This window comes from Nerophis lumbriciformis, linkage group LG29 (genome assembly GCF_033978685.3).
Source record: "Nerophis lumbriciformis linkage group LG29, RoL_Nlum_v2.1, whole genome shotgun sequence".
Lineage (NCBI taxonomy): Eukaryota > Metazoa > Chordata > Actinopteri > Syngnathiformes > Syngnathidae > Nerophis > Nerophis lumbriciformis.
This window is the reverse complement of record NC_084576.2, coordinates 2183445-2197505: the sequence shown is the minus strand read 5'-3', so window position 1 is coordinate 2197505 and position 14061 is coordinate 2183445. Positions and strand designations below refer to the sequence as shown.

The 14061-nt window shown below is 37.6% G+C and overlaps 1 protein-coding gene across 3 annotated transcripts in view; it reads right to left on the bottom strand.

Moving 5' to 3' along the window:
- rasgrf1 (Ras protein specific guanine nucleotide releasing factor 1) overlaps window positions 1-14061 on the bottom strand; it is a 146843-nt gene that overhangs the window by 75708 nt on the left and 57074 nt on the right. For all 3 annotated transcript variants that reach the window (XM_061925231.2, XM_061925232.2, XM_061925233.2), the window contains exons 4-7: window positions 9765-9857; window positions 9444-9697; window positions 6756-6835; window positions 6486-6679 (exon numbers count right to left, since the gene is read on the bottom strand). In XM_061925231.2, the coding sequence (XP_061781215.1) occupies window positions 6486-6679; window positions 6756-6835; window positions 9444-9697; window positions 9765-9857 (621 nt within the window). The remainder of the gene's footprint in view (window positions 1-6485; window positions 6680-6755; window positions 6836-9443; window positions 9698-9764; window positions 9858-14061) is intronic.

The window sequence follows — 14061 nt, the reverse complement described above, 5'->3', positions numbered from 1 at the left end:
TATAACACAGTTAGTGAATGAAGCACACATTTGTAGTTGTTTCCCCATATTTCTACACAATAACTCAGATATGGTAACACTAGCAAGCAGTAGAGAATATGACATTATTTTTGATCCAGAACATATTTTGCTTTATTCGTTATTGACGTGTTTCTTGCTACTTTATGTTGTATATTTTTTACATGAGATTTCCAGTTCCAGTTCTAGTTCTATTAAAACACCCAAAAATGTGTTTTCTTTCACCCTTTCGATATCTACTCCGTCTATTTGTAATTGTGTTTGACTTTTTCTTCTACTGTTACTGAATATCATTATTATAGTTTTACTGAGATTCAAAAGATAGTCTCTTTTTGTCAAACCATCTTTTTAATTTGTTCATTTCTTCTGTTATTATTTGTATTAGCGTCTGTATGTTCTCTCCTGAACAAAACACAGTTGTATCATCTGCAAATAATACTAACTTTAAGTCATTTGTAAGTTTACAAATGTTGTTTATATAAAAATTTAACAATTTTGGTCCCGGTATAGATCCCTGAGGTATGCCACAAGATATTTTCAGCTCTGTAGAAGTGTGTTCTCCTATCTTCACATATTCCTTACTGTTGGTTAAGTAGCTTCTAACCCAGTTCAAGACCAACACTCTTATGCCATACCGTTCTAATTTGTTTATTAAGATATTATGATTAATTGATTATGATGCTTTTGTTAAATCCATAAACACTGCAGCAGCACATTTTTTTGCTATCTATTACTAAAAATGCATCTTCGTCACATGTATTTACTTTTATGAATGGCAAATGGGTTATACTCGTATAGCACTTTTCTACCTTCAAGGTACTCAAAGCGCTTTGACACTATTTCCACATTCACCCATTCACACACACATTCACACACTGATGGCGGGAGCTGCCATGCAAGGCCCTAACCACGACCCATCAGGAGCAAGGGTGAAGTGTCTTGCTCAAGGACACAACAGACGTGACAAGGATGGCGGAAGGCGGGGAGCGAACCAGGAACCCTCAGGTTGCTGGCACGGATGCTCTACCCACCGAGCCCGAATTAAAAATCATTTGAGATCTTACCTTTTATTTGTATATGAAGTACACGCACATATCCTACAGGAAAGGCTCTTAAGCATGTACTTTAATCATAAAAGTCTGTTCACCTTCCGTCTTTGGGCCTGTATATTCCATCATGGGCATTACATTCATTCATTCAGCAAAGCATTTAAATTTCTTAATTGTATTTTGTTTTTGTAAATATATATATATATATATATATATATATATATATATATATATATACAACCCCCCCCGTACCAAAAAGCCCTTGATGAAAGCGGATACAATTTCACCCTCACCTATGAACCCACGCCAGGAAACCAGCCAAAAAAGAACAGAAAACGAAACGACATCATCTGGTACAACCCCCCATACAGCAAAAACGTCTCAACGAACATTGGACACAAATTCCTCAATCTGATTGACAAACACTTTCCCAAAGACAACATCCTAAGAAAAGTATTCAACAAGAACAACATTAAATTGAGCTACAGCTGCATGAACAATATACGACAAATCATCTCAAACCACAACAAAACAATTGCAAATGAGCCGTCGGCCCCCAGACAGAGCGACTCCAAAACCAACAAAGGATGTAACTGTCGAAAGAAACCTGATTGCCCTCTCAACGGGGGATGCTTACAAACATCAGTTGTCTACCAATCTAAGGTAATACGCAAGGACATTAACACATCCGACACATATGTAGGATTAACCGAGGGAGAATTCAAAACCAGATGGAACAATCACAAGGCTTCTTTCAGGAACAAAAACCTGCGAAATACCACAGAACTCAGCAAACACATTTGGGACCTCAAAGACAATAATGTTGAATATTCAATAACATGGCAAATTCTTGCATCCAGCACACCTTACAATAGTGGTAATAAAAGATGCAACCTATGCTTGAAAAAGAAACTGTTTATTATTTACCGTCCAGACCTGTCATCCCTCAACAAGCGCAGCGAAATTGTAACAACATGCCGCCATAGACGGAAACACCTCCTAGGTAACACATGAACCAATCACCACGCCCCTAGGCCAGCCTGTACCCACCCACTCTGTGCCCTATATAAACCATGGTATGCGAATGCTCCCATTAAAATCTCCTGACGATTGAGGGTACCCCCCCTCATGAAACAGGCCTGTAGAGATGAAATAGTCTTGTGATTTTTTTCCCACACATATATATATATATATATATATATATATATATATATATATATATATATATATATATATATATATATACAGTATATATATATATATATATATATATAAAAATATATATATATATATATATATATATATATATATATATATATATATATATATATATATATATATATATATATATATATATATATACACAGACAGTACAGGCCAAACGTTTGGACACACCTTCTCATTCAATGTGTTTTCTTTACTTTCATGACATGTTTTATATTCTAGTTTCTTCAAAATAGCCACCCTTTGCTCTGATTACTTTTTTGTACATTTTTGGTATTCTCTCGATGAGCTTCAAGAGGTAGTCACCTGATATGGTTTTCACTTCACAGGTGTGCTTGAAGCTCATCGAGAGAATGCCAAGAGTGTGCAAAGCAGTAATCTGAGCAAAGGGTGGCTATTTTGAAGAAACTCGAATACAAAACATGTTTTCAGTTATTTCACCTTATTTTGTTAAGTACATAACTCCACATGTGTTCATTCATAGTTTTGATGCCTTCAGTGACAATCTACAATGTAAATAGTCATGAAAATAAAGAAAATGCATTGAATGAAGAGAAGGTGTGTCCACATTTTTGACCTGTACTATAGGTATTTAAAACAAAAGCCGCTGGCTTCCTCTGTGGAAAAATATGGTATGGCAAGCAACAAGCCCCTGCTCAGAGCCGTGTATAGAGAGAGTATGGCCAACTCAATTTCAAAGTTTGGACCGAACATGGCGCCCTGTCGTCACGTGTGGGACTTTTGGCCAATAATTTAGGAGATCGCCTGGCCATATTCGCTCAAATGCACCACCCTAATTCATACTGACTCAGTGTCTGTGGCCACTGAGTCAGTGGTACAGTATGATGTTTCTGTATTTAAGGTCCTATTAGCAAGAATAATAATGCCACACTTGCATTAAATACATTTCCCATGGTGTAGATTGTTCAGTGTGGAAAGTCATGGTGTAAAAATGTTTCTGGAAAAGTGATGTTAACACACTGAACAACAGAAACAGCCACGCCCTCAGCAGCGCTGAGTGCTGACTGGCTTGCGCATTAAAGTGGACAGGAAATACCCGCTTACGCACTAAGGGCCTGATCGACTAAGATCCAAATACCACACGCTAAACAGTGTGTGCAAACAATAAAATAGCGTGTACTATTAGTGGGCGTGTTGCATGTGATCTACTTAGACCGCTTGTACAATTGATAACTTGTGCAGACCGCCGTATTTGAATGAGGTTTGTGTGTCTACTACGCAGCTTTCACCATGGAGACACTTATTTACTGCACATTCATGTTATCATGCTTTTCTACCTGTGGCCTTTTGCTTTTGAAACTTGCAGCAGACGTGCACCACTTTTTATGGGCATTTTAGAAGCAGTCCTCCAGTGCAACTACAATGGAACCAAGTTTGTTTTAGCACACTGAAGGTGGGCTCATGGGAGAGGGTCCTGCAGTACAATTTTAGTCTTGATAAATCACACTGAGTGTGCTGAATAATTATATTTGCAATTTCTCCCACCCGTATGTGGGCGTTCAGTATATATTCTGCACAGTCGTGAAGACAGAATTGCGCTCCTTATTTTGTTCCCTTAAAGGAGGATTGCACATTTTTTGGAATGTTGCCTATCGTTCACAGTCATTATGAGAGACAAGAGAGCACAAGTTTTTTTTTAATTTCTAATTTTAAAGACAATAAAAAATGCCTAAACAATGTAACTAATTGGAATCACCCTTGTAGCGTTCAAAGCCCTCGAAAACAACTTCAAAACCCTCCATCAACGTTTTGCATACACATTGCAAGTATATATATAATGTAGTAACAGACACCTTCATAACAATATGTAATATGTACTACATACACACTGCAACTATATATACAATGTAGTAACAGACACCTTCATAACAATATGTAATATGTACAATATACACACTGCAAGTATATATATAATGTAGTAACAGGCACCTTCATAACACTATGTAATATGTACTATATACACACTGCAAGTATATATATATATAATGTAGTAACAGACACCTTCATAACAATATTTAATATGTACAATATACACACTGCAAGTATATATATAATGTAGTAACAGACACCTTCATAACAATATGTAGTATGTACTACCGTATATACACACTGCAAGTATATATATAAAATGTAGTAACAGACACCTTCATAACAATATGTAATATGTACAATACACACACTGCAAGTATATATATATAATGTATTAACAGACACCTTCATAACAATATGTAATATGTACTACATACACACTGCAAGTATATATACTGTATAATGTAGTAACAGACACCTTCATAACAATATGTAATATGTACTATATACACACTGCAAGTATATATATAATGTAGTAACAGACACCTTCATAACAATATGTAATATGTACTATATACACACTGCAAGTATATATATATATAATGTATTAACAGACACCTTCATAACAATATGTAATATGTACTATATACACACTGCAAGTATATATAAATAATGTATTAACAGACACCTTCATAACAATATGTAATATGTACAATATACACACTGCAAGTATATATATAATGTAGTAACAGACACCTTCATAACAATATGTAATATGTACTATATACACACTGCAAGTATATATATAATGTAGTAACAGACACCTTCATAACAATATGTAGTATGTACAATATACACACTGCAAGTATATATATAATGTAGTAACAGACACCTTCATAACAATATGTAGTATGTACAATATATACACTGCAAGTGTATACATAAAATGTAGTAACAGACACCTTCATAACAACATGTAATATGTTCAACATTTACCATATTTTGGTCAATTTATTTCCTCAGCGCATTTATTTCCGTTTTCATAGCAACCCACTTCCGACTTCTGGCAACAAATGTATGTTCCTACTTCCGGAAACAAACACAAGTGTGTTGTAATCATGGTAGCCTTGGTAATAGACAACAAAGACGACTATTTTTTGGACAAATGAGTCACAACCATATATTTTTGAAGTTGAATATAGGGAGGATGAACTACTGCTTATAGAAGGAAGCACAAACAGAGAGGGTAATGTTGGAGCAGACGGAAGCCGAGAGAGTGAGGTTGGCGTGACTTGACAGTGTGTAAATGTGGATCTTGGAGCCAACCTATGCCGACAGAAATGGCGTCCTTACCCAAAATGAACTGAAAACAACTTCCCTGGCCAGTTTGACCAAACGGACAACTGTCTATCGAGTAAGTCACAGTACATATGTTGTCTAGCTAACTGTGTACAAACAAAATATGAAATATGGGCTCATACTGTTCATGTTTTTCAGTCAGCACAGACTATCTCATTGTGTTGTGCATTAGAAACTCAAAAGCCATTCAGCTGTTGACGCAGAAGGTAGCTTACCTCTTGCCGTAGCTAGCTTACAACTAATGACGTAGCATATCATCGCAAAACGATGTGTTAGTACGCTAGAAAAGGAGTTCCTCAGTGTTTGCTCTTACAATAACAATGTTGCTACAGCTTGTTTATTATACAGGTTACAGAACGTGAATGAAGTATTGTTGGCATTTTTTAGATGCATTTTCAAAGTGAAGACAGAATTGATCTATCCCATTAGCTGCAATGCTAGCCACCTAGAATGAGCCAATTATTACAAATTTGAATGCAAAAAAACCCCATTTGTCTTCTTGTCTCTCATAAGGATTGTGAACGATAGGCACAATTCCAAAAAATGCAGTTTCCCTTTAAACGCACAAGCGTAATAGATTTAGTGTGTATCAACTTTGCACCTGTTTTAATACCAGCAGACCTTTAGTAGATCAGGCCCTCGATGATAATACAAATATTCAGCACTGCCTTGTCTGGGTTCTATGATGCGTACATTCAGTGCACTAAGGACATCATCTGGTCAGCAGACAGGAAGTTCTGTAATGGCAGCTTCATATCAGCTTTCTGTTCTCTATATGATCATGAACATTTCAAAAAACTATTATAATTATTCATTTATTAAACAGTATATTGAACAAATATCAATAATTATTTAATCAGTTATTTGTTTTACTTTTCAGCAAAACAAATGAGGTCTGCCAAACCTGCTGACCTATGACTGTACGTCCCTGCTCGACATTGCTCTATAGATACAATTCCAATTGCGGGCAACAAACTGTCATCACGGAGATGCCGTGGAGCTCACCTGAAACATGGGATAGGTGAGGAAGGTCTCCAGAGTTCTCTCCTCACAGTCCGGCTTGGCCTCGTACTGCTTCAGCAGCTTGTCGAAGTCTCGGTTCTGCTTGCAGTGGGCCAGGATCTGCAGGCTGTACTGATGGTTCCTCACAAACTCCTGGTAGATGTTCAGCATGGGGAGCAGGATGTCGAACAGATCGGCTGCACAAAAACATCCCGTTGTAACGTAACCCGTGATATCTCACAGGTTCTGATTGCAATGAAGCGTTCTTCTTACCCAGTACCAACGTTGGCCAGCTGGCTATTCTGGCTTTTAAACCCTGGTAGAAGATCTGATGCAGAAACATGATAGTTTCACTGCACATAAATGGGGGACAGAAAATGAGCAAAATTACGAGTTAGTCATGTCGCCGACATCCAGCGAAGTTGTACTGAATGCGAGCGCTAAAGGAGAGCGTGAATGTGCTCCGACGAGGGCGTGGGTGGATTTCTATTAGGCCAATAAGGGTGCATGCATATTAGTGTGCAGTCTCAGCGTCCAATGTTTTTCAGAGGGAATATAAAAACTTGATATGACACAGTTTGTATATATCAAGGAAGGAAAACAGCACACCGTCACAAAAATTGGTCCATCTCCACTAATGTAGCCCATAATTAGCCTCCACTGGCAAATGATTAGACTATGTTACTAACCCATAGACCTGCTGTCTAATCCCCTTAAAGGCCTACTGAAATGCGATTTTCTTATTCAAACGGGGATAGCAGGTCCATTCTTTGTGTCATACTTGATCATTTCGCGATTTTGCCATATTTTTGCTGAAAGGATTTAGTAGAGAACATCGACGATAAAGTTCGCAACTTTTGGTCGCTGATAAAAAAGCCTTGCCTGTACCGGAAGTAGCAGACGAGTAGCGTGACGTCACAGGTTGTGGAGCTCCTCACATCTGCACATTGTTTACAATCATGGCCACCAGCAGCGAGAGCGATTCGGACCGAGAAAGCGACGATTTCCCCATTAATTTGAACGAGGATGAAAGATTCGTGGATGAGGAAAGTGAGAGTGAAGGACTAGAGGGCAGTGGGAGCGATTCAGATAGGGAAGATGCTGTGAGAGGCGGGTGGGACCTGATATTCAGCTGGGAATGACTAAAACGGTAAATAAACACAAGGCATATATATACTCTATTAGCCACAACACAACCAGGCTTATATTTAATGTGCCACAAATTAATCCCGCATAACAAACACCCCCCCCCCCCCCCGTCCATATAACCCGCCAAAACAACTCAAACACCTGCACAACACACTCAATCCCACAGCCCAAAGTACCGTTCACCTCCCCAAAGTTCATACAGCACATATATTTCCCCAAAGTCCCCAAAGTTACGTACGTGACATGCACATAGCGGCACGCACGTACGGGCAAGCGATCAAATGTTTGGAAGCCGCAGCTGCATGCGTACTCACGGTACCGTGTCTGCATATCCAACTCAAAGTCCTCCTGGTAAGAGTTTCTGTTGTCCCAGTTCTCCACAGGCCAATGGTAAAGCTTGACTGTCATCTTCCGGGAATTTAAACAATGAAACACCGGCTGTGTTTGTGTTGCTGCAGTCGGCCGCAATACACCGCTTCCCACCTACAGCTTTCTTCTTTGCTGTCTCCATTGTTCATTGAACAAATTGCAAAAGATTCACCAACACAGATGTGTTGGTGAATTACTGTGGAATTTTGCGATGAAAACAGAAGACTTAATAGCTGGCCACCATGCTGTCCCAAAATGTCCTCCACAATCCGTGACGTCACGCGCTGATGTCATCATACCGAGACGTTTTCAGCAGGATATTTCGCGCGAAATTTAAAATTGCACTTTAGTAAGCTGTGTTGCAATGTTAAGATTTCATCATTGATATATAAACTACCAGACTGCGTGGTCGGTAGTAGTGGGTTTCAGTAGGCCTTTAAGCAAGGGTCTTCAAAGGATGCCACACTGAGCGTCGCCTCACAGAATGCTGTATAACAGTCTCTTTCTCAACTGTGGTCCGTATGGGCTGCAGCAGTACTCAATTGTAATACACTCTTACACCACTTGTGGCAGTAGTGACAAACAGAAGAAGTCTGTAGCTAAAGTCCTAAAAAAGTTTTTCAAGCACAAAAATGATTACTAAAGTGACTATGTTACTAACCCATAGACCTGCTGTTGAATCCCCTTAAGCAAGGGTCTTCAAAGGATGCTACAGAATACTGTATAGCAGTGTTTCTAAACCGCATGCGCCCCCTAGATGGCCGACAAAAAATGTCTCTTTCTCTACTGTGGTCTGTATGGGCCGCAGTGGTACTCAATTGTAATTACAGCACTTGTGGCAGTAATGACAAACAGAAGAAGTCATAAAAAAGTTACTCAAGCACAAAAAGTATGACTAAAGTGATAAAGCTGTATTTTCATTTACACGTTAATTTTATTAAAAGTTTAATTAAGATTTTTTTTTGTATTATTGTATTGTATCATATTTGTACTATTGATTATTTTATTTATTTTAGCACAGTGCAATTGTATGTAAATGTATTTTTCGTCATTTATTTATGAGTCCCTTGTTATGTAATACATTTTTGTGTTAAATAAATAATAATCTTTGGGATTAACACATACTTTCATATCATTTATTAAGATTTTAAAGTGTAAGTAGGTTAGATATAATAACTATTGAATAAGATTAAAATTAAGAGTAAAATGACTAACTCAGTGTTAATATTTGAGCGGGGCCCTTAGTGGGGGAAAAAAGGTTAAGAACCCCTGCTGTATAATACAGTTAGATTTGTTTTAAAAAATGGATCACACAGAGTTGGATGCATGCAATTGCAGTCAAGGTTATGTCAACAAGTGTCCTAATACTTTTGTGATGAAAGCACAATTATGGACAAAAATGTTGAGCCACCATTGGAATGACATTCCAGCAAATATTCCAACCTGTTCAGGAATATACTGCTGACGTCGTCATGGGTGATGGGCGGCTTCTTGGAGCTGGCAGCCATGCGGAGCGGCCTCAGAAAGTTGTTGACCAGGATGTGCAGCTGCTGCACGTATTCGGCCTCCGAATCCAACATGCTGAACACTACCTGGTTCCTCTTCCTCATGCTCTCGGCGTGCGGTGAGCGGATGTAATCCTGGATGATGGTCTTCCACTTCCTCCTGCAGATCCAGCCTCGCAGGAAGCTCTGGACCTTTAAAAAAAACCCCACACGTGTTATTTTTGTTGAAATGCATAAAGAAGGAGCGTGATTTTTTAACCTTTTTGATCTTCTTGATTTCAGAGTCGTCATCAGTCGGGGCCGCTGCAGGACTGGCGTGGATCTTCTCGTTATCTTTGAGCAGCCCAGAGATCTGCCACGGAGAAGGACCAATAGTTGGCTGTTCCACACTTCTCACAATGACTTGAGTCAACAGAACACTTGCGGCTCTCCATCCATAATTTATTTACGCCGGTCATTTAAATGTAGCCCAGCCACTTTGTGTGGTGACAAATGGCCGAACCACACACAAAGATGTTTGAAGCTTTGTAGCCGGCGAGTGCAGCTAATTGTCATTGCGTCTCATAAAAGAGATGCAATGTAAAAAAAACACAAAAAAACATGCATATTCCCCGCCACTAATTCTGTTTCACGGGCATCACATTTGCACATGAAAGCAAAATGACTATTTGATGTGAAGAATGGCAGCTCAGTCAGGAGGCATTGTGCAGAGTGGCGAGCCCCTGCCTTGAGCACAGCGCCCCCTGTGACATGCTGCTTAAAGGGATATCATCAGAACAGACTTTTCAATCAATCAATCAATCAATCTTTATTTATATAGCCCTAAATCACAAGTGTCTCAAAGGGCTGCACAAGCCACAACGACATCCTCGGTACAAAGCCCACATACACTTTTCAATTACTTAACATAGGACCTTATTTACTAAGACAGGGGTCGACAAACCAAAATGTTGAAAGAGCCATATTGGACCAAAAATACAAAAACAAATCTGTCTGGAGCCGCAAAAAAATTAAAAGCCATATTAAATACAGATAGTGTGTCATGAGTAGTGATGGGTCCGGCAACACCGATGCATCGGCGCATGCGTCGAGCTCATAGAGCAAAACCCTGTGTCGGTGCGCGTACCGCTTTTAGAAAGTCACGTGACCGATCATGAGCTGTTTTGGTCACGTGACCGATACGCGAACTGTGTCGCACTGTGACACAGTGTCGCACTCTGTGCCCTGTGAGCGTGTCTTCTCTACAGCCGGAGAAATAATAACTAAGAAGAGAAATCGTCTAAAATGTAATACGTCGGAAAAACTTTTATTTATTTATTTTTTAATAAAAATGTGTAAAAAAATGAAATAAAAAAAATTCCCAGTCCACAATCATCCACAACACGTTCTCTTAGATTTCCATGTTATGATACATGTTCACATTATTTATTGACTGTATCTAAAAAAGATAAAAATATATTTTTATTTAATTGAATTATTGTATATACTAGGGCAGGGGTCACCAACGCGGTGCCCGCGGGCACCAGGTAGCCCGTAAGGACCAGATGAGTTGCCCGCTTGCCTGTTCTAAAAATAGCTCAAATAGCAACACTTACCAGTGAGCTGCCTCTATTTTTTAAATTGTATTTATTTACTAGCAAGCTGGTCTCGCTTTGCTCGACATTTTTAATTCTAAAAGAGACAAAACTCAAATAGAATTTGAAAATCCACGAAAATATTTTAAAGACTTGGTCTTCACTTGGAATAAGCGGTAGAAAATGGATGGATGGATTGGTCTTCACTTGTTTAAATAAATTCATTTATTTTTTTACTTTGCTTCTTATTACTTTTAGAAATACAATTTTAGAGAAAAAATACAACCTTAAAAATGATTTTAGGATTTTGAAACAAATATACCTTTTTACCTTTTAAATGTCTTCCTCTTCTTTCCTGACATTTTAAATCAATGTTCAAGTAAAAAAAAAAATTTTTATTGTAAAGAATAATAAATATTTTAGCTTCTGTTTTTTTGGACAAAGAATATTTGTGAAATATTTCTTCAAACTTACTATGATTAAAATTCAAAACAATTATTCTGGCAAATCTAGAAAATCTGTAGAATCAAATTTAAATCTTATTTCAAAGTATTTTGAATTTCTTTTAAAATTTTTCTTCTGGAAAATCTGGAAGAAATACTGATTTGTCTTTGTTAGAAATATAGCTTGGTCCAATTTGTTAAATATTCTAACAAAGTGCAGATTGGATTTTAACCAATTTAAAACATGTCATCAAAATTCTAAAATGTATCTTAATCAGGAAAAATTACTAATGATGTTCCATAAATTGTTTTTTTTTATTTTTTCAAAAAGATTCAAATTAGCTAGTTTTTCTCTTCTTTTTGTCGGTTGAATTTTGAATTTTAAAGAGTCGAAATTGAAGATAAACTATGTTTCAAAATTTTATTTTTATTTTTTTCGTGTTTTCTCCTCTTTTAAACCGTTCGATTAGTGTTTTTTTCATAATTTATTCTCTACAAAAAACCTTCCGTCAAAGGAAAAAAAAATGTACGACGGAATGACAGACCCAAATACCCATTTTTTTATATATATATAAATGTATTTATTAAGCTATTCTTGTTTAAATCACACTTACGTTTAACTTACAAATGACAATATATTTATTTATTTAAGTGTGTATCAAACTGGTAGCCCTTCGCATTAATCAGTACCCAAGAAGTAGTTTTTGGTTTCAAAAAGGTTGGTGACCCCTGTACTAGGGCATCAAATCAGTGTCAGTTGAGTCGGTCCATAGGTTGCCTGTAGGGATTTTTAATGTCCAGCAGATGTCAGTATTTAGTGACACAGTATCGACACAGTATCAATACAGTTTTGCAATGTGTCGAAACGCTTCATGACGCCTCATCAACCCATCACTACTAAATAGCATGTTAGCATCGATTAGCTTGCAGTCATGCAGTGACCAAATATGCCCGATTAGCAGTCCACACAAGTCAATAACATCAACAAAACTCACCTTTGTGCATTCACGCACAACCTTAAACGTTTGGTGGACAAAATGAGACAGAAAAAGAAGTGGCATAAAACACGTCCTAGAACGTCGGAGAAAGTTATACATGTAAACAAACGAAGGTAAGTTCAAGGACCGCCAAAATGAGTAGGACAAAACAGGCGCTCGCCAAATACTGGAATCAGTGAAGCTGACAGTGTGCTTTATAACAATTAGGAAGGTTTGTGTCATGTTTGTCCTCCTACAGAAAACATATTAAAACAAACAAAAATTTTTTTTCCCCCTCATCTTTTTCCATTTTTCATACATTTTTTAAAAAGCTCCAGAGAGCCACTAGGGCGGCGCTAAAGAGCTGCATGCGGCTCTAGAGCCGCGGGTTGTACTAAGATATACTATATTACCATCAAAATGCATGTACTGTTACAAACTGTTACGATCTACTAAGACTGCGTGTGCAATAGATAACCGCCTTATTTAAATTACGTTTTTGCGTGTATTGCGCGGTTTTCATCATGCAGACACTCATTTGCTGCACATTGACGTCATCACGCGCCTTCTACCTGGTGGTGGTTTGCAATGTTTTCAAACAAGCATCAGACATGAACCACTTTTTATGGGCATTTTAGAAGCAGTCCCGTGTTTGTTTTTGTTTTTTAGCACTTATGGGAGAGACTGGCACTGACTGACGGTGCGCGCTCCAGACACAAGAAAATGCATATTCCGAGAAGTTTTTTTTCGCATAGGACAGAGGTTCTTCAACTTTTTTCACCAAGTATATTATACTTGAAATATTTGATATATTATATTATATCATGTCTATATCATATATATAATTGTTATATATTGTATATATGATATAGACATAATATAATATAATATATCAGTATATATAATATACTGTACATATATTATGTAAATATTACGTATATATGTTATATTTTATATTGCTATATTTAGTCTATTTATACCTGCATTGTCCTTTCCATCCTTACACTTTCCATCATTGTAACTGAGCTACTGTGTGGAACAATTTCCCTTTTGGATCATTAAAGTTTGTCTAAGTCTAAGTCTAAGTCTAAGTAGCACATCAGAAAACACCTGGTTCTCCAAGTACCACCATAATAACCAACATAAAAATACAGTACCATAGTAGGCTTCAATAGTCATTCAAATTGAGGCAGGTTTTATTTAACAAATATTTATTTCTTATTTTTGGCCTCTGTAACATTACACACAGTTTGAACAGTAACACTGTGTCTGAAAATAGGAAAATAAAACACTGTACTTTAATAAAGTGATTCTGGCGTACCACTAGATGGAGCCCGTAGACCACTACCACACTTTGAGAATCCCTGACATAGGTAGATAGATATATCACACACAGCATTAGTGAAGTCAGACAGTATTATCTGCTCACAAAGGCTACCTGGTGGTTGTTTGAGCACACTGCAGCTAGACTTGCATAGTCCCACTCCTTAATGCTTCAGTCCATAAACAAAACACCAGCAGACACCAAAACATAATTTGTTTTCACCAGCCTCTTAAGTATT